Source organism: Ovis aries, chromosome 18, assembly GCF_016772045.2.
Source record: "Ovis aries strain OAR_USU_Benz2616 breed Rambouillet chromosome 18, ARS-UI_Ramb_v3.0, whole genome shotgun sequence".
Lineage (NCBI taxonomy): Eukaryota > Metazoa > Chordata > Mammalia > Artiodactyla > Bovidae > Ovis > Ovis aries.
In genome coordinates this window covers 43023006-43043464 of record NC_056071.1, presented here as the reverse complement: position 1 = coordinate 43043464, position 20459 = coordinate 43023006, and the positions used below count along the sequence as shown (strand labels likewise).

The 20459-nt window shown below is 36.5% G+C and overlaps 1 protein-coding gene across 3 annotated transcripts in view; it reads left to right on the top strand.

The window, feature by feature from the left end:
• Positions 1 to 18364, top strand: part of LOC101118645 (uncharacterized) — a 28673-nt gene extending 10309 nt beyond the window's left edge. For all 3 annotated transcript variants that reach the window (XM_004017889.6, XM_042235684.2, XM_060401818.1), the window contains 7 exons: positions 5910 to 6031; positions 6970 to 7108; positions 9767 to 9888; positions 11731 to 11841; positions 13507 to 13613; positions 16513 to 16603; positions 18032 to 18364. In XM_004017889.6, coding sequence (XP_004017938.2) covers positions 5910 to 6031; positions 6970 to 7108; positions 9767 to 9888; positions 11731 to 11841; positions 13507 to 13613; positions 16513 to 16603; positions 18032 to 18148 — 809 coding nt within the window. In that variant the 3' untranslated portion in view covers positions 18149 to 18364. The remainder of the gene's footprint in view (positions 1 to 5909; positions 6032 to 6969; positions 7109 to 9766; positions 9889 to 11730; positions 11842 to 13506; positions 13614 to 16512; positions 16604 to 18031) is intronic.
• The last annotated feature ends 2095 nt before the right edge of the window (positions 18365 to 20459 follow it).

Genomic DNA, 20459 nt, shown 5'->3' with positions numbered 1-20459 from the left:
CTGTCTGAAGTTCCAAGCCCTCTTCTATTGTTTCCTTTCTGTTGAAGTTTCCTATACCCATTCTTTAAGGGTAGGTCTTTTTTCTTATTATTGGAAGTTTTTTTGTTTTTTTTTTTAAGGGTAGGTCTGCAGGCACAAAAATTTTTTGTTTTTTAGTTTTTCTGCATCTGATTTGTCTTTACTTCACCTTCATTCCTGAAGGGTAATTTCATCAGATAGAAAATTTACAGCTTGTGGTCCTTTTCTTCCAGCATTTGAAAAGTTTTGTAACCTCCTGGCTCCCATCGTTTCAGATGAAAACGTCACTGTTGTTTGGTGTTTCCCTGTAGTGAATGAATCATTTCTGTTTGGTTGTTTTTAAGATGTGTTCCTTGTCTCTTGTTCTTAGAAGTTTATGATATGTTCTTATTTGGATTTCTTTGGGTCTATCATATGTAGACTTTCTTTGGGTCTATCATATGTAGACTTTGCTTGGCTTCTTAAATCTGTAGGTTTAGATCTTTCACCTAATTTAGGGAGTTTTTAAGCTATATTTCTTCAAATACTTTTCAGCTCCACACTTTTCCCCCTACTTCTGGAACTCAGATACCAATGTTAGCTCTTTCGTTATTCCAAAGATCCTTAGGTCTCTGTTCAATTCCTTTTTCTATTTTCTCTCTGTTATTCAGATGGAATAAATTTTATTGATCTGTCAATTCAAGTGAACTGGTTCTATCCTGTCATCTCTACTCTGGAGCCCTTTCAGCAAGGGGTTTCTAAATTATTATTATTTTATTTTCCTGTTTTGCAGTTTCTGTTTCTTTTTCTATGACTTCTACTTCTTTGCTGAGATTTTTCTATTTTTTTCACTTGTTACAGGATAATTCATAACTATTTACTGAAGCATTTTCTTTATAGCGTCTTTAAAGTCCTTGTCTGATCATCTAAACTCTGGCTAAAATGCACAGTAGCATCTAGATTGCAAGAATCAAATTAAGATTTTTCCTGTTCTTGATATAAATGATGTTCTATTGTGAACATTTTGTTTGTATGCTAGGATAATTTTTATTTTATCCTGGATATTTTAGATATTATGCTGACTTGATCCTGTTCAGATTTTCTATCTTAGTAGGCAGCTGCCCTGCTTAAGTTTAACCTGTTGATTCTGGCCTGCTTTTGTGAGCTGTAGCTCTGACAACATTTAGTTTTCAATGCCCTTGCAGTGCTATTCAGGTTTGTTTCATTCTTTGATACTGCCGGGGCTTCCTGGTCAATCTATGCTGGTGTTTTCCTGCTTGGAGAAAGATACCTATGTCACTGAGCTGCCTTCCACCAGTGGGGGTAGGGGGATGAGCAGTACAGGGCCTGGTTTGCTCTTGGCCGCTGGGCAGAGGACTGAGAGGCCTCAGGCCTGAGTCTGTCCTGCTGGGTAGAGGGCCTGGAGACAGCAGCCTCCGAGTTTGTTACCAGATAGCTGCCTTTGCCCCAAGTGTGGGCTAGGGATTAGGGCTCCCCAGTACACCTCTGTTATTCTTCCCCTTTACTGGTCTTTGGTGAGAGAGAGCAGACTTAGTTTTTGTTTTGTTTATTCGGTCTATAGGTGTTGGTAGTTCTGGTTGGTAGTCACTCACCTCTCCAGGGGCCCAGTCCAGGCTACATGGAAGATGAAAACCCAGTAGGGAATTCACTACAGTGACCTTACTTCCTTAATTCCTGACATCCCTAGACAGTTTACCTTTTTTCTAGCCTTCAGAGTCCTTTATGGTTGCCTGTTGGTTTACGTCCAGGGTATTTCATTGTATTTAGAGGGGAGGAGCTCAGGAAATTGAGGGAAGTAGCCATCTTGTCTTGGAGAAGGCAGTGGCACCCCACTGCAGTACTCTTGCCTGGAAAATCCCATATACGGAGGAGCCTGGTGGCCTGCAGACCATGGGATCGCTAAGGGTCGGACACGACTGAGCGACTTCACTTTCACTTTTCACTTTCGTGCATTGGAGAAGGCAATGGCAACCCACTCCAGTGTTCTTGCCTGGAGAATTCCAGGCAATTCGTCTCTGGGGTAACACAGTTGGACACGACTGAAGTGACTTAGCAGCAGCAGCAGCAGCCATCTTGTCTAAGGCCAGAAGTCCCCTCAGTAAGTTTTTAAACTTTGAATAAGAACTTCAAAGTAATGTAAGATATTAATGAATAATAGGAAATATATGGCCCAACGTTTAATTATATATTATAAGTCATTAGAGATAAGGATACGGGTGAATGATGGCCAAGGGCTGAAGATAAGTCTTAACTTCCTAGAGATGAAGTAACTTGAGAAGGCCCTTACTGTGAAAAACAAGGTCATAGTTGAAAGGAGCAATATGAGCAAAAAGGAATATGGAAAACAACTGAGGGAATTTGCCTGTCTTAAGCAAAAATTATGTTAGTGAGTGATGAGAGTAGAAAATAGGGTGGTTAGACTCTGGTGATATAGAGGGCCCTGAAAGTCTAGAGTAATACTGGACACATTGAAAAGTGAACAGCTGTCCCAAAATTGTAAGGAGAAGGAGTGACATGAGTGAAGTTTAAGCAGGATTAGTTTAAATAGATGTTGTGTTGTGTTAGTCACTCAGTCATGTCCGACTCTTTGTGACCCCATGGACTGTAGCCCGCCAGGCTCCTCTGTCCATAGGATTTTTCAGGCAAGAATACTGGAGTGGGTTGCCGTTGCCTTCTCCAAAATAGATGTGTAAGGTAACTTATATTGGGGAGAAACTGATCATTCAGGAGCCAATTATGAGTTTGTCCTGGTTTTCTAAATGTGAGGTGGCACCTGTGACTATGAAGTAGTTGAAGCGGTAATAAAGAGGAAGTGGATTCAAAAGAGAACATGATGGGACTTGATACCTGACTAGATATAAAAAGTGGGACTTGATTCATAGACTGTCAGCTTTCGTGACTTCTCTTTTCCCATGTACTTAATTAAATATAAGTAGGAAACTTTTAAAGAATAGATTTCGCTCTGCAGAGAAACTCTTCTTTCTCCATTCCCTTCCCACATGCATATGTAATTTGAGAAAAACCTAACTGTCCTAAGGCAACTGATTAACACCTTTAATCTTTTTCCAAGCAACATACTGTTCCCACACATTCTGAAATTGTTATTATACATGTTAAAAGATGTCCAGCCTCACTAGTAATTAAAGAAATGCAAATTAAAACAACAAAGTTTGTTTTTATAGTACAGTTCAATGCTGTAAGGTTTTCATGAAGTAAGGCTTACACATATTCTTATTTTTTTCTGATGGAGTAAATTGGTATAATCTTTCAGGAAAGAAATTTAGCAGTATATAGCAGGTTCAGTTCAGTTTAGTCACTCAGTTGTGTCTGACTCTTTGCGACCCCATGGACTGCAGCATACCAGGCCTCCCTGTCCATCACCAATTCCCGGAGTTTACTCAAACTCATGTCTATTGAGTCAGCAATGCCATCCAACCATCTCATCCTCTGTCGTCCCCTTCTCCTCCTGCCCCCAATCCCTCCCAGCATCAGGGTCTTTTCAAATGAGTCAGCTCTTCATGTCAGGTGGCCGAAGTATTGGCGTTGCAGCTTCAACATCAGTCCTTCCAGTGAACACTCAGGACTGATCTCCTTTAGGATGGACTGGTTGGATCTCCTTGCAGTCCAAGGGACTCTCAAGAGTCTTCTCCAACACCACAGTTCATAAGCATCAATTCTTCGGTGCTGAGCTTTCTTTATAGTCCAACTCTCACATCCATACATGACTATGTATGTTGCAAAAGCCTTTACAATGTTTAAGTACTTCTAGGAATTTATAGTAAGGAAATAAATGCAAAGAGGCTAAATGTTATGCAGAGAGGCCAAAGTATGCCAAATGTTAGCAATGTCTCTAAATTTTCAGTTATAATTGTATATAAATGTATAGTAGTAGGAGTGAATGGTTAATACAAATATGGTAGAATATTACATAGCCTTTAAAAATAGTGCAGGGGACACAAGCTCAAACCCTGAGCAGGGAGCTAAGATCTCCCATGTTGTGTGGCATTGCCAAAAAGATAATAATAATAAAATTTTAAATAAATAGAAGAATTTGGAATGAATCTTCATAATATTTTTGTCTATAATTTATATTCTGCATCCTCCTATAAATAATTTGAAGCAACATTTAGATCACTGTCACAGATAGGTGAAGAAAGAAAAAAAGAGTTAAAAGGCCTTTCTGCATTAGTTCAGGGAGTCAAATAATGTATCTTCATGTTAACTGCTATTGCTCAGAGGGATGTTATGCAGAGAAAGAACCTGTGTATGTAGGGACACAGTGGAAAGAGTGAACAGGAAGAGTGAAAAACTTAGGTTTATTTCTTTTGTTGCTGTTGGCCTGCTTTGTAACTTTTCACAATTCATGTCGCCTTAATTACTTCCTCTGTGAATCAGAAAAGGTAATCTTGATTTGTCTTCTTCATATGGATGTTATAATATTTAATTGATGTCGTTTCTACCTGAAAGAACTTTGCAAGCTAGAAAATATCCAAATTTTAATTGTTATTTGTGACTTCGAATAGCATTCTGACCCAACACAAGAATTATTAATATGTTTAAGAAGGAAATCATGAACTTATTTAAAAACAACCAAAGACTTGAGGGATAGGGTATGTGGAAATGGATGGGATTTTCTTCACAATCTACCTGTTTTCCTTTTATAGCTATTTTAAAACAGTAAGAAAAAACACAGTCCCCTTGAGGTCCTTTTACTCTAGCAAGAATTCAATATAAGAAAGTTTTTTAAGAAAAAGGTAAAATGTTTACATTAGTTGTTCTTTCCAGTCTATATTTGGCATTCAGGCTACAGCTAACTTTTACAGTGTTTTACTTCAAGGTGAGTCTGTTCTTCTTAAAATTATGTATGAGCTTCTTAGAAACCATTCTTTTGTAGAGCCAATTAAAAAAAAAATTTTAACACAGATAAGTTGAAAAAACAGAACAATGAAAACCACTTTTACACCCTCACGTAGATTCACCAAGTGTCACTTTCTTCATCTTTATTGCTGTATACATTGGCACACACGCTCACTCCCCTTTTTCCAGTGTATCCAAAAGTAGGCCAGAGCCATCAGAAATGTGCTGTTTTAATGATCATTTTATCTGCTGTTCAGATGCAGCAGAACAACATGATTCTTGTAAAGTTTATTCTATAGTTGGTGCCATCTGTTTGTGCTTATTATCTGAAGTCTTGGGTACATTTTATTGGGGGCAGGGATACTCAGATTAAAGTTATCCCTGTGCGATGCCTCCTAAACTTATAAAGTCTACATGGTCACAAAAGGAATATTTGACTACTTCTTAGTAAGTTCAAGTAGTAAGAGTACTACATACTTTTTAAACATCTTTGTTGTTCTGTAACAGGCTGAAATAGTCAAGTTTTATATTTTCAAGCAGCTTGGAAAAAGAAAAAAACTCAATGTTTTCCATGGAGCATTTGTTAGAATTTGAATATTTCATTGGACCTAGAATGTTTATTTATTGTTATAAATTGATGCTATCTGACAGGAGATCAGCCCTGGGATTTCTTTGAAAGGGACAATGCTAAAGCTGAAACTCCAGTACTTTGGCCACCTCATGCGAAGAGTTGACTCATTGGAAAAGACTGATGCTAGGAGGGATTGGGGGCAGGAGGAGAAGGGGACGACAGAGGATGAGATGGCTGGATGGCATCACTGACTCAATGGACGTGAGTCTGAGTGAACTCTGGGAGTTGGTGATGGACAGGGAGGCCTGGCGTGCTGCGATTCATGGGGTCGCAAAGAGTCGGACACGACTGAGCAACTGAACTGAACTGAACTGAAAGAAGATAACCATCCATTGTAATCACTTAGTCTAGGTATGACTGCAACCATAAAAACTATACCTTTTTTTTTTTTTTTTTTGGGCAGGAGATTTTGATGAATTCACTCAAGACAATAATGACATTATGTTGAAAAACATAGCAGAAGACCTTCGGAATTACTTACCTCTAGAAACCATGCTTTCCTCAGAACATCTAGCCCTCCAAAAAGTAAATATATTATATTAATTTATTCCTACTGCTACTTGAGGTTTCTTCTCTAACCCATTAGCCTTTCCAGTCCAATCATTAGTCCTTAATTCTCTTTTTCATTTGGTGCTTCATCCATTTCCCCAATTCTTTTGAGTTGGTAATCCTCTGGCTCCCTAGTACCATTCATTCAAAAGATATTTTTTGAAGGTGTCCTGTTTGCCAAGCAGACCCCACCCCACCCCAAATCAAGGCCCAACAATACAACAGTAATCTGTCCTTGCCTATGTAATTGTCTTGGTTTTCTCTGCCCTGTTCCATTTCCCTAACTTTTATCAAGGGTGAAGTTCACCCTTTTGTTGATTATTTATTATCGTTGAAGTAGAAAGGATCAAACATTTTTTATCTTTGTAGCTGCTTGCTGTTATATCATGTACTACCAGCATTAAGTTCTGTTATTTGTAAGCATGGAATTTTACTAAACATTTTTTATTATTTGAAAACTTTGCTTCTGGGAAAAGAGTACTTGCCAAGTATTTTGATGGGTAAGTCCCTGACATGTAGGACTCAGAAGACCTGGTATTAGTTTCTTCTCCCCCTCTGAACTAACTAGTATCATTTCTTGGGAGAAATCTCTCTGAGTATGTTTCCTTATTTGTAAAATATACTACTTAGGATGGACAAAATGATCTCAGAATACTCCTTTCAACTAAAATTTTTATCTGTTGCTCATAGCCATGTTTTGCATCGTGACATGGTCAAATAGCAAGTTGCCAGTGTCTCAAAAATAGCATGAAAACAGAGCCGAGTTGCTGACTTCCATAAGCGAAACTTGTCTTTCTGATTGTTGTTGCTCTCAGAATTTCAGCATATGAACCACTGATGTTTTGCCTTATTTAGCAGTAAAAAGAGACTTCTTTGTACTCTGTTTCTTTTGATGTTTTTCTTCTCTCCGTCAGATACAGCAGCAGCCAGAACCCACAGTTCACGTTGATGCATTCCTTTATGATGAAGACTTTATTGATTCATTATGTGAGGAAGGAAAAATGAGCAGAAACTACTGTATGGCATGCGGCTCACATCAGACTGCACCTCTAGGTGGGCACTCCAGCCTGCAAACCTGACAACTTTGTGTGCACTTTTCCTTACATGTCATGACTATGCAGATTCTTGACCAGGCATTCACTGTTTTGGGGGGTTTTTTTTAAGCAAAAGGCCAACCTGCAGCCGAGCTATTACCAATTACTGAAATCAGAGAAACTAAATAGAAACATTGTCCAGGGAGGTTAGGCCACTTCATGTCCCCCGCGGTATTATTTCTGCTTTTTACTGAACATATTTAATACGAGGTGACTTCTCAGGTCCTGAAACTAATTGGAAGTGGTTGAATACAGGAAAACTAACTCATACTTTATATACTCAGAAGAGATTTACCTTTATCCATAAGGGTGATTTATTTACAGTGAGAAATATAACTGCCAAGGGAGCTGAAAACTTTCTCCCCGTAGAACTATCTACTTGTGAAGTCAGATAGTAATCCGATATTGTTGGATGGGCATGAACTTAGAAGACAGAGATGGATAATCTTGAGAGTTTATGCAGGCCGTGATTTGACCTCATGGGGCATCTCCTGTCTGTAACACAGGACAGCTCTAGTAATAGTCTCCTGCATGTCTGTCCCTCAGATGCAACACCTGTGTTTCATACAGGAAACTAGACTGACTCCATGCCACTAAGATGTAAACTCTTCTGTTACTATATCTTTTGTTCAAACTGGATTTGATTGTCTAGGGTATTACTTTAAACATGATATTTCAGTCTCCCTGCTAACCTAGATTTTGAGGCATTGCTTAGAGTGAGTGAGTAGTAATGGGCTCATGTTACTGATCTTTAGTTCAGTTCAGTCTCTCAGTCGTGTCCGACTCTTTGCGACCCCATGAATCGCAGCACGCCAGGCCTCCCCGTCCATCACCAACTCCTGGAGTTCACTCAGACTCACGTCCATCGAGTCAGTGATGCCATCCAGCCATCTCACCCTCTGTCTCCTCCTGCCCCCACTCCCTCCCAGCATCAGAGTCTTTTCCAATGAGTCAACTCTTCGCATGAGGTGGCCAAAGTACTGGAGTTTCAGCTTTAGCATCATTCCTTCCAAAGAAATCCCAGGGCTGATCTCCTTCAGAGTGGACTGGTTGGATCTTCTTGCAGTCCAAGGGACTCTCAAGAGTCTTCTCCAACACCACAGTTCAAAAGCATTAATTCTTCAGCGCTCAGCCTTCTTCACAGTCCAACTCTCACATCCATACATGACCACAGGGAAAACCATAGCCTTGACTAGACGGACCTTAGTTGGCAAAGTAATGTCTCTGCTTTTCAATATGCTATCTAGGTTGGATAATATTATTCTCAAAAGTTCACTGCTACCAAATTTGTAAAATGTGACTAATACAAATTTATAGTGCCTGTATTATAGTTGGGGATTAAACTACCCTGGTTTATTGCTTTAAGATTCTATTTTTAAATAGTGCTCGTAATCATAATTTGAAGTAGTGAAGTTCAGAGAGTAGAAAAAGACAGACAAGAACAATAGAGGGAAAATTAAAAAGTGAATTCTAACTATAATACCATATCAGATCTGATATACAGAAATTTATAGAAGAGCTATGTTCGACAAAGAAAAATTTGGAGATTAGGATGCATTTTTGCATAAAAATCAGATTATGAATAGTGACTGGGTGCCCAGACCAGCCCAGATAACTAGAGTGACTGTGAGAAAGCTGTCACCATGTGGGGCTCTTCTTCCCTATATGAAAGGAGCTTGTCAGCTTTAAGACACTAATGATGACTGTAGCCTAGGGCAGGAGCACTAATGTGGCAAAGAGGGCATTGAGGATGATGGGAGATAAGGACTGTGGTGCTCAATGCCCTTGTACCCCACCATCTCCAGTGTTACTTCTGAGGCCTAGTCACCCTTTTTTTTCTTCCAGGGATTAGCCTGCTTGCTTCCATTTTATTTGCCACCATTCATTAGTTATGATCAAAGTTTCCTGACCATTAGATTATGTACTAGCACACAATAAAGAAAATCTTCGGGTTACCTCCATATCAGAAAAAACAGACTCAGGCTCTCCCAAGTATTTCATTACAGAAATAATGGAGTAAGAAAATGGGCTAGGAGGCTAGAAATTATAGCAATTAAACTAAAGGAAATAACAATTTAGGAGTGTCTTAACCTCCTCCCATACCACCCATCTCCGGCTCTCCAGACCACACTTGAGGTTGGCCAGGGTGCCACATTGTTCCACTCCAGAGACAGTCATTAATCTGGTAGTTTACAGTCTATGCAGCGAGAGGCGGCCGCTCTGTGATGGCTCTGGGGTAGAATGAGGAAAACGGGTGCTATGGGAGTTAGGAACCAGTCTCAGGGAAAAGCAGTTCATTGGGAGACGAGGAAGGGAAAGGCCTAGGACGCCCTAGAGGGTGGAAGAGAAAGAGATGAGAAGCATGGGCGTAGGGACAGCCAGCTGAGTAACCGTTTTCTAGAGGCCTAAATGTCAGAGATTGCGTATTTGTTCTTGTGTCTCACAGCTCAGAGTGAATGAGTGCAAAGTTACCACACTAATGTTTTCTAAATAACCTCTGAATGGCTTTCATCGATTAAGAAAAGCATGAAATATACTTTATAGGTGAAAGAATTAGAAGTAAAGAATGGAATTGTTAATCCTCAAGCAAAATTTAATATTTGTTCTCATTCTCCAGGGTTTATTTCTCATTCCTTCTCTCTCATGGAATTGAAATTCATTTATCATCACGTACTCCCTGATCTGTCGGGAAAGGTCTTGGTTGACGTTGGCTCCAGGCTTGGCACCGTCCTTTATGGGGTAAAGTCCAACTTGTGGACATAGTCAACGTTTGGAAATACATTCTTCTACTAGCAACAGTTTTGCCTGCCACCATCTAAGGTGACAGCTTGGCTTTATTTATTAGAGTAATAGAGTAATATGGTTAAAATAGTGTATTGAATTTGGACTTTTCAAAGGCCAGCTCTCTGATATCCTTTTCTGGTTTGTCTCTGTCACACAAGTGAAGGAGTTTCAGCAAAACAGGAACAGATGGCTCTCATAACATTCTGGTATTCTGTCACTCACTTACCGTGCTTCTAACTCCATTTTCTGTGCTGTCGTAAAATAGTATAGCACACTGAGCTTTGATAAGAGCTCTTATAAAACTGACAGATTTGCTCAACTAGGGAATTGCTTACAGCCATGAGCAAACCACTCCATACCCCTGGCACCCAATATCCTCACCTGTAAGCGAGCAAGGCAAATGATATCATCTTGGACCCAGGACACACCGTGGTTTTCAGTGATCCAAAGTCTGAACGTAGATTTTTGTGTCTGAGCTATCAGCTCAATGTGACTCTTAAAAAAAAATTCAAATCATGCATATTTTTAATGTTCCTAAATGGTTTTATCAAAAAAACTGAAATGTGGTTTCTGGTTGTCATTAGCAGACGTGTTAAAACATGTGGCCAGCAGCAGTAGAAGTTCATGCCAAGAACAGGCTCTGTCCGTTCCCAGCATCACTGCCTGCTCTAAACAGAAACAATTAACCCTTTCATGCTTCATTTATTTTTCAGCATTGCCTTTATCCTACACTTAGAAAAGACAGCCATAATAGAAAGTACAGTTTATCTGCTGATTTTGCTTGGCAAACATTAGAAATTATGATCGTTTACCATATTTTGTCCACTTTTGTGTATTTTTTTATTTGTTGGAAACAAATATAGCTAAATAATTGTGACTGTGCAAGTGTTTGGTAGCATCAATGGGTTTAAACATATGGTCATTTTTCTCTATAGAGGTCCCTGATTCAGTCAACAATATTTTTTTTTTTGAGTATGTGTATAAGCTTTGTTGAACATATTCTAAATATCTATGGTGAGCTATAAATATAAATTGAGTTTACACATAGGTGTTAGTTGATGTAAAATGGTCTTCAAAATATGATTTGACCTCTCCTTCCAGATTGCTTTTGTTATTACAACCAAAAATAGATAGGTAATAATACATAGTCTGTTTTTGATGATCCTTGTTAACTGATGGCCAGTTATCTTTGATGGATTTACCAAACAGCAGGCTGGCTTCCATAAGCTAAACAGGACACACCTCCAGCCACCCACATCTTATGTCAGACTGTGCTGAGTGTCCATCATATTTCCGATAGGTTAACACCTTTCTTATTTTCCCCTGATGTAACATTCCAAGAAATTACAGAAATAGGGTATTAAAGAAAGAATCTATTTGCGATCACTTTCCTTATTTCCAACTCTGTTGAATGCAGCTGTATCGAGAAAATAAGAAATCAATCCTTAAAAACATAATTACTTTTTAATTTTTATCCTTTTAGGAAGTTTAGCCTTTGTTTGGAAAAAATGTATTCTACAAATATACATAAAGGGAGGGCTTAAAATAGTAATATTTGATAAATAAGATAAAATTACTTTTAAATAACGGATATTAATAAACTACACTTGAGGTCTTGATGAGTAAGAGTCTAAGTTCTTAAAGTTATTTTATATAAATTATATAATGTTATTTATCTTTACTTTTATTTTTAGTTTATTGAATTCTGTTTTAAAAGTTTGACTTTTAAAATTTCAAGTAGAAAGAAACCCACAACTAAAAGTTAATTCTTTTGTATCATGTGTCTTCATATTTTAGGGTTATCTTTACAGTTCAGCATCACAACTGTATGGAGTAGAACTGAATGGAGACTTTTGCCAGTTGCAGGAAATGGTCATAAAAAAGTATCAGTTCACTGACAGAATAAAGGTACTTTTTAAAATATTAACTCTGTTATCCATTGTGTAGCAAATTTAGCCAAGTTTCTTCTGCATTGGAGTTGGAAAATTTTTGAATCTATCCTTCATTGCTGTTGTATGGAAATAGATTGAGTTAATATTTTATAACTACAATAAAGATGAATTATTATCATTATGTTCCACTCACACTTTTCTCTTCCTCCCCAACTTTATTAGAAAGTAGAATTTTTTTCTTAGTTTTCTTCATGTAGTTTTATATATATATATAGTTTTCTTCATATATAGTTTCGTTAGCAACAATTTTAAATATCTTCATGTTGTCAGATATGTATTTAATTAAACCCTGAATGTTGCAAGTAAGCAAAAAGATTAAGTAAAATGCTCGCAGTTCTTTATCTTCTTTTATAAACTTGCAAGAGGAATTGTGGGTGCCACAGAGTAGCAGTTCCTGGGAGAAGGATGCCCTAAGTTGGGCTATGACAGAAATCTTCTGTTTGTTATAGGTAAGGGGAAAAATAACTGGAAAGGGGAAAGGAAGTTTTTTGGTTAATGCCATGATCCTTATCATTTCACTAGTGATCCTATACTTCTAATGGCAGTGCACAGAAGTACTGAATATCTAAGGATCTCTGGTGTTCAGTTCAATCTAATATTCAGACATATCTTAGTAAGATTCAGAATCTAGCCTTCCCCTTTTTATAGAAGGAAAACTTTTCATTCTCTTCCTCCTTTCATCCTGCCTTTTTTTCTCTCTCTCATCTTATAAATTGAGAGGCAAGTGATCAAAGAGAATTCACTGTCCAATATTAAATTTATAGATTTTTCTCACTATTCCATATTTAGTGAACAAAAACACACTGCTGTTACATAATAAATCACATATATAACAGGAATATCAATTTAATTAGAAATCAAGATTTAAACATTCTGAAAAACACCTCTGAATATTATTTATTTGTAAGACTAAGTGTTTTTTTGGAAAAAAAAAAACATAATACAAAAAACTTTTTCTCTTCTTTTAAAATAAATGTTAATTTGCTTTGCTCTTGAGCAAATAAATATTTCTTCTTGTTATCTTGTGTGTGTTCTACAAGACTTATTGATTATAGTCTAAGGTAATTTTTTGAAGTATATAATTTTCTAATCAATTGTTTTGTTTGCTTTCTTGGATAGATAATATATTCAAGTAAATTTTGCATGAAGAGTCAGACAAGGCCAGTTAACATATTTGTATTAACATTTTACAAATTTACTTTTTAAACTTAGTCCCATTTGATTCTATCAATCAGGACAGATATTACTCCATTTTATTTATGAAGACACTTGACTACTCAAATGTATAAACCTAGTTGATAATGCAGCCAGAATTTGAACCTAGGTCCTTTGACTCATAACTATGGATACAGTAGAAACAGCTCTGAATTGGGAGTGAAGAGAGTGTAATTATGACTATATAAACAAGTCTATCTAAAAAATAAAGTTTTCACAAGTTTATGGTTTTTATTAGACATTAAGTATCTTCCATAGGCAGTAGTATTAAATATACTGTACTCTCATTTTAAGAAGTGTGAATCTCCCTTACCACCTGTCTCACAATGTCATTGAATGAACAGCTATTTCTTAAGTGGTTATGTGATATGGTGTCCTTGTTCTCTTACATGAATTCATTCTTTAGGTGCTTCATGCAGACATTTGTACACAAGGTTCACTTCTGCAGAATGCTGATGTTATTATAATGAATAATGTCTTCGAATATTTTCTTGATAAGGCAGAACAGGCCAGGTACGTTATTTATTTATTTATTTTGGCATGGCCAGGCTTGTAGGACCTTCATTCCCCTACCGCAGATTGACCTTGGGGCCCTGGAGTGATATTAAACTTTTTAGAAATGACCTCAACTCTCAGAAGATTATATTAAAGAAAATGTGTTATGTCTAAGTGAAAATAAAAATAAACTTTGATTGTCTAACCTTGTAAAATATTACATCTGATTTTGAGGAGATAGAAAATGATGTCATGCAATGTATGGTAAAAACCACTACAATATTATAAAGTAATTAGCCTCCAATTAAAATAAATTAATTAATTTTTAAAAAAAGAAACTGGTGTCATGACCCAAGCTTTTGCTTTGCAGTCAAGGATGCAAGAAGTTGTCAGTTCCCAGGGGGTCTTAAAATTTTTTTCTGCCTCAGTTTTCTTTTCTTTGAAAAAACACGTCCTTTGCTATCCTATCACAGAATGATAGGAATTAACTGCTGCCCATAAATGACTATAGAACAAAATATAAGAATATTCACCCAGAAAACAATGACTAATTACCAAATTTTTTAAATGTTCTTAAGATAGTAATAGTCGGTTCCTAGACTTTATTCCACTATTTAAGCAATAGAAAAATTAGCAAATCTGTGATCAGTTTTTTTTGTTTGTTTCTTTTTTTTAAATTTTTGACCATACTACATTGCCTATGGGATCTTAGTTCCCCAGGCAGGCATCTTACCCATGCTCTAGGCAGTGAAAGCATGGAGTCCTAACCACTAGACCACGGGGAGTTCCCTGTGACTTTTCTGACTTCTCATCAGGACTTATAGGCTCCTCTAATTAGAAAATTCTTACAGTCCAAGACACTGATTTTCTAGTCAGTTAGGCTTACTAACTTATTTATCATGACATACGTAACTCTAGATATAGGAAAGCACCTTTCCATATGTATGAAAGGGCATTACATTCGTGTTTGAATTAGTGCATCAGGGAGATTTCTGCTGCTTAGAAATAAAAAGGTATATAATTATAGACCATAAACAGTTAATATGAAGTAGAATCTTGAATGACTAAACCTCTGTCTGCTGTCCCTTTACCGTCTCTCTCTCTCTCTCTCTCTCTCTCACACACACACACACACACACACACACATCTATTACTTCTAGGTTAAGATCAGTACAAAATTAGCAATGTAAATTGTTTATAAAGAAACTTGTTCAACAGAAAACTAATCATATCATCAAAGTGCAGACAGAATAGGTGATGATTTTTTGTTCACAGGGTAAAGACCAGAAACACAACATGAACAAAGTTTTTTTAATCATATTGCACTCTTTAAACTTAATTTCCAGTGGACAAAGTTTGTGTAGCTTTTTACCTTTTTTAAGTTCATGACCAGTAGTCAAAACATTGCATAATGATTAGATAAAGAAATAATACCAATGTTATAAAAAGTTAAAAGGGAAAAGTACCTTAAACTCTTGGAAGATTCATAAAGAAAGATTTTAAATGCTGAAAAATGACAGATATTACTGGTCGACTTGATACTGGAACTGCTGCATGCTTGTGCGATCTTGGAAAATTCATTTGCAAACTCTGCATGACTCACCAAATAGATATTGACCCCGTATGTTCAGTCACTTCTCCAAATTAGTCAAGTGCAATGAATTTTAAATATAGATAATTAATTATCTTCATGAATGACAATACACAGGAGAAAGTTTAGGAGATAAAGCATCCTGATATTAGAGTCATTCTGACAGAACTGATCATTTACCTATATTATTATATATTGTAATAAGTAGAGTAAGTCTTAGTTTAAAAGGTACATCTATGTATTTTTTCAGTAAGTAAAATCTATAAACTACTGCAATGACAACTTCTCAGAAGCAGCAAGTACTGTTTTTAGAGCCATGCCAAATCATGCTAATATAATCAGCTTCTTCAGTCTTACTAAACAGACTTGAAAAAACATCATTTTTAGGGAACTGCATCAAAACAACAGACACCTCTAGCCCAAGCACAGCAATAATTATTATCAAACATTGCTAGTTGGTTTTAGATCTAACCTGAGGAAAAGAACATTTATTATCATTTTGCCTAATAAGCTCCAGAATGTACTAAACCCAATAGCCATTGCTATAACTAAAGTAAATGCAAACAACACTGCTGCCCACCTGCCTCACTGCAAAGGGTGTACTTCCTTGCTTTGCTTGACCCCTGCTCCCCAGTGGGGTGTGCTATCAAGACTCATGCACTGTAGTAATCCCAGTTGTGTCTGCTAATCAAAACTGGTCAGATACTGCCCTCTGACACATACACATGGCCTGCCTGTGTGCTTTAAACCTAGCTGATCACACTGAACTTTTCAGGTATCATATTGTCCACAAGGCTTTCCACTGACTATTTCTGACAGCCAAATAAAGTATGATTTCACTCCTAATGTTATTTTAAAAGATCTATATATTATATTCTTATTATTAGCCTTTGCTTGTTTTTGGCTTCTGTGGCTTTTCTCCATGACTCTTTCCCACCCACTCCCCTCAGCTCTGTTCCATTCTGTAGAAGGTTGACAGATCATAAAGAATTGAAGGGGCTTTAACCATGATCCAGCTTTGACATCTGTATCAGTTCTGAAAACTTTTTTGTGGTCTTATTCACAATTGCTTGTGTTAACCCTAATCCCCCATCTTGTTAAATCTCTCTCAGAATTGTAACTCCACGATTTTGCCAGTATCCCTTCAGGAACTGAATTTGCCAATTACTAGTATGTTGCCGCAGGTCAGTTTCTGCAGGCTTAAGTTTTTGCCCATCTGGATTTCTAGATACCACCTATGCTGCATATTCTTTTTGTCATCCTCATTCAAAAAAAAATATCCAGTATCTGGTAAAACCTAACATAGAAGTTTTTAATGTGTTATAGAGCCTGGGAATATATCTGCCATAATGTAAGGAAACAAGGGTCGTTATTAGTGACAGTGCCAGGTCTGGAAGATTCTCTCTCAGGTCTTCAGGTATGTAAGTTTCTTTCCCAGCATTTTTATTGTCAAAACTTTTCTCCTGCTTTTTTCTGATAGCTGTCACACTATTCTAGAAATGTTCACTCTGAACATAGTGACAACACTAGGAAGAGTAGCAAAACCTATGGCTTAAGAACTGTTTTGTGGTTTGTTCATGTTCCTCCAGAGCTCTGATAGCGTCATTCGGATCCTGATCTATATTCCTTTGCTTCTCCACCCAATTTTTCTAACTGTGGAGTTATAGTTTGAGGTTAACAAATGCTATTAAATATTTGTAAGAGGCTTAAAAACACCCACATCATAACTTTTTCTCCAGTAAGTGGGCTGGAGGCCACATCCTGAACACAGTTTAGCTTCTAGGTCAGTTTGGAATCTTGCTCAAGCTGCTTCTATATTCCTCAGATTCTCTGTACAATATAAGGTTGATACTTAATAATAAGATTCATCCCAATAAATTGACTCTTTTGTAAAGGTTAATTAGTATGTATAAAGCTCTTTGAGACCCCTCAATGAGATACTGAAGCATTTAATATAAAATCATATTATTTTCTTTCATAATGCTTTTGTTTCATATAACCCACTGCCAAATTTAAGTATCTTATTTCTTCCTTTAAGAAACTAAACAATCATGAATACTACCTTCTTTAAAAATTGTTGTCAGTCATCTAAGTTACAGTCATGTTTATCATAACAGGAGAAACAATCCAAAGATACATGAAGACATGATGGTAATCTCCCCAGCTCCCTCCCCTTGAGGTCCCTGCCCCATGAGTGGTGTGATTCTGCTATACTTTTCCATACTCATAAAAACACACCTTTAAAATACATGCTCTCCAATTTATGTTATATGTATTGAAGTAATTCAGTGATTTTCACTTACCGAAGTAAATGTTTTTGAAAGAGTCCTTTCATACGAATTCTTGAATAACATTATTGCTTTCCAATTTAATGAAACTTCTTTAAGTAGGTATATCCATTGGTGGCTCCAGAATTTCTGTGTCTTGGAGACCCAAGTTTGCAGTGTGACGAGAAGAGCCTGATGAAGGTTTTAGAGGGAGATTGGCTCTTTTCATGCAACTTGTTAGCACCATCACTGTGTATATATGAAGTTTCTCTGTGTACTCCCACTGTTGTTTTAATCTTTTATTGTTTAAGCTAGTTTGTTAAACTAGTTACATTAAAATAATTACTCTATTCTATATGTTCTTTATCCCTTCAAGTTCCCAAATCAAGGTAAATTAGTTAAGTCCCTGAATCTACAGGCCTGCCATTTACTATAACAAAGAATTGTTCATGTGGCACCGTGTAAAACTTAGTCCCTCTCATTGTAATATAAATCCGATTTCTTGAAATTGAAAACAGTAGGTTCATTCTGTTATTTTCATATGTGTTTATAATGTGAACAACTTTTTTTTCCCTCAGGTTAATATACAGTTATCTCCTTGGGTTGAAGAGATACCTCTGAACTATGATGTATTCCCAGAAAAGGATATTGACAGAGAAGCTCTTGAACAAATACATTTATACAAGATTCTGTGAAACTAAAATAGTCCTGCCTTGGTGTAAAATAATTACAAAATGATTTAAAAGAAACAGAATTTCAGTATCCTAACACATATTATTTCCTGTGTGTTCCTTTCTAGTGTTTGTACATGTGCTTGCATTTTTGTAAATAGTTGTATGTGTGTGTATATGTATATATATATATTTTCAACTTTGTGTGATAATTATATTAAAATATTTATCTGGAAAAAAGGTTTCCCCTGGTTTCTTTGATTCTGTCAAAAATATAAACTTGTATCCTTTAGTCATCAACTCTGTATACCAAGTCCAGATATGACCCAAAAAAAAGATCAGAAGTAGTTTCTATCATGAAAGAGGGGGGAAGGGTAGGTAGAGATCTCATTTCTTAGATCTCTGTTCTGTAAGATTCCTGTATCTGAGGAGACTAGCACAAAGACTAAAATAAAAAATTGCAGTTGCTAGGAAAAAGCAAAACTAGAAAGGTAAACTCTAAAATATAAATTGAGGTTATTTCTGTGGTAGAACAATTACTGGTAATTTATTGTTTTTTCTATGCTTTTCTGGATTTTCCATTTTTTACTAAAATGACTCGACTTCTTTTGAAATCAGGAAAAGCAAAACTTTCTTTAAAAACAAGAATACGATGAAACATCAAAACTTGAACACTTACTAATTCTAGTAATTTATATTTAGTATTGCATATAAGTTGCTTTTTTATACTAAACTAATCCACAGTTTGGAGTTGCAGAACCTTTTGGAGATCTATCTTTTGAAAGGGGTTTATCTAATATACTTGTTGTCATCACTTGCTTATGAAAAATTTGCAGTGGTAGTCGACTCAAACTTTTAAAAGAAAATTATAGGCCAATAACCAAACAAAATGCTAAAATAAAAAAATGAGAGTTTAGAACTTTACTATTGATATTAATAAGTTTAATATTTGGGACCTGGTATAATATTAAATTTCAGAATAAATGCTGGATTTCCAGTAATATCTTGTTCATTTCCAATAATTTATTATTTAATGCTAACCTATTAAACACTTATCATGCTAGTCATCTAAAAAGAAATCACTATAAACTTCTAGCATCTTTGAGTAACAATTGATGGATGTTTCCAGCAGGCTGTGCAGATTTTCTGAGATTAAAGTATTTTAAAATAGCTGGAAGCTGTAATTTATGTGATTGTTTTATATATGATTAAATATATCTATTGGTCTATTATAGTAACAGTAGCAAATAGAGCATTACATAAGAGTCAGTAATCATTCATGAAAAAAATTAGTTTATTAGTAATATGACACATAATTATAAACATAACCCTTAATTGAATTTCACTTTATGCTGTGCCTGTTCTTAAGAAACTGGTCGCCAAATTCTGAATCCTATCTGCCTAATGTTCATTCAGCTGCTTCTCAGAAGCGTGACCCTCTAATGCTGCGGCCCTGGGTGAATGGGAGAATGCCCATTCCAAAAGGGCCTGACAGGACGGAAAGAGCGATAGCAACACTGGATCATGGTGGGCAAGTCTGTAAACCTAGTTTCAAATCATTCACCCCTCATCTGCAAAATAAAAAGTCTTCAGCTGTTGTTAGTGGAATACGGTCAAGAGTAAACATTATAGATGGTTTCCATAGATATGTGATTTAAATTACAGAAAAAATGGATGGTTGTTTAAATACTGTTGTCACAGCTATGATTTTAGATGTTAAACTATGGATCTTTAAGTTGATGCAGCAGAAAAAAAGATGTAAATGGTCTAACATTGGAAAGTATCTTCTGTGTGATATGTATATGCTTAACACATTTTTAAATGAATGCTTGAGGCAAGTATTAGAACTATAAGATACTGAAGAGACATGTATTAATAGTCTGTAAGTGGAATTATTTAATCTTTAAATGTCTTACTTATTTGTCTGGAGATGATTATTGTATATGCAGAAGCATAGAGGATAATATTATAGTGTGACTATAGTCCAGAATGGGACTGCATGCGTCTGGCAAAGTGAATGCATGCCAGATCAAAAGGGGCGTGGTATGCCAAGGAGATCCCATCTTAGGGTGAGCCATTCAAAGTTTTTGAGCAGCATACAGATATGGTCAGAATTAAACTATAGAAACATGATTCTGTAGACATTATGATTAAAACAACAGGCAATGGGACTTCCCTTGTGGCCCAGTGGTTAAAAATCCACCTTGAGGCTTCCCTGGTGACTCAGTGGTAAAGAATCCGCCCGCCAATGCAGAGGACATGTGTTTGATCCATGGGTCATGGGTCAGGAGGATCCCACATGCCTTTGAGCAATGAAGCCTGGGCGCCGCAACTA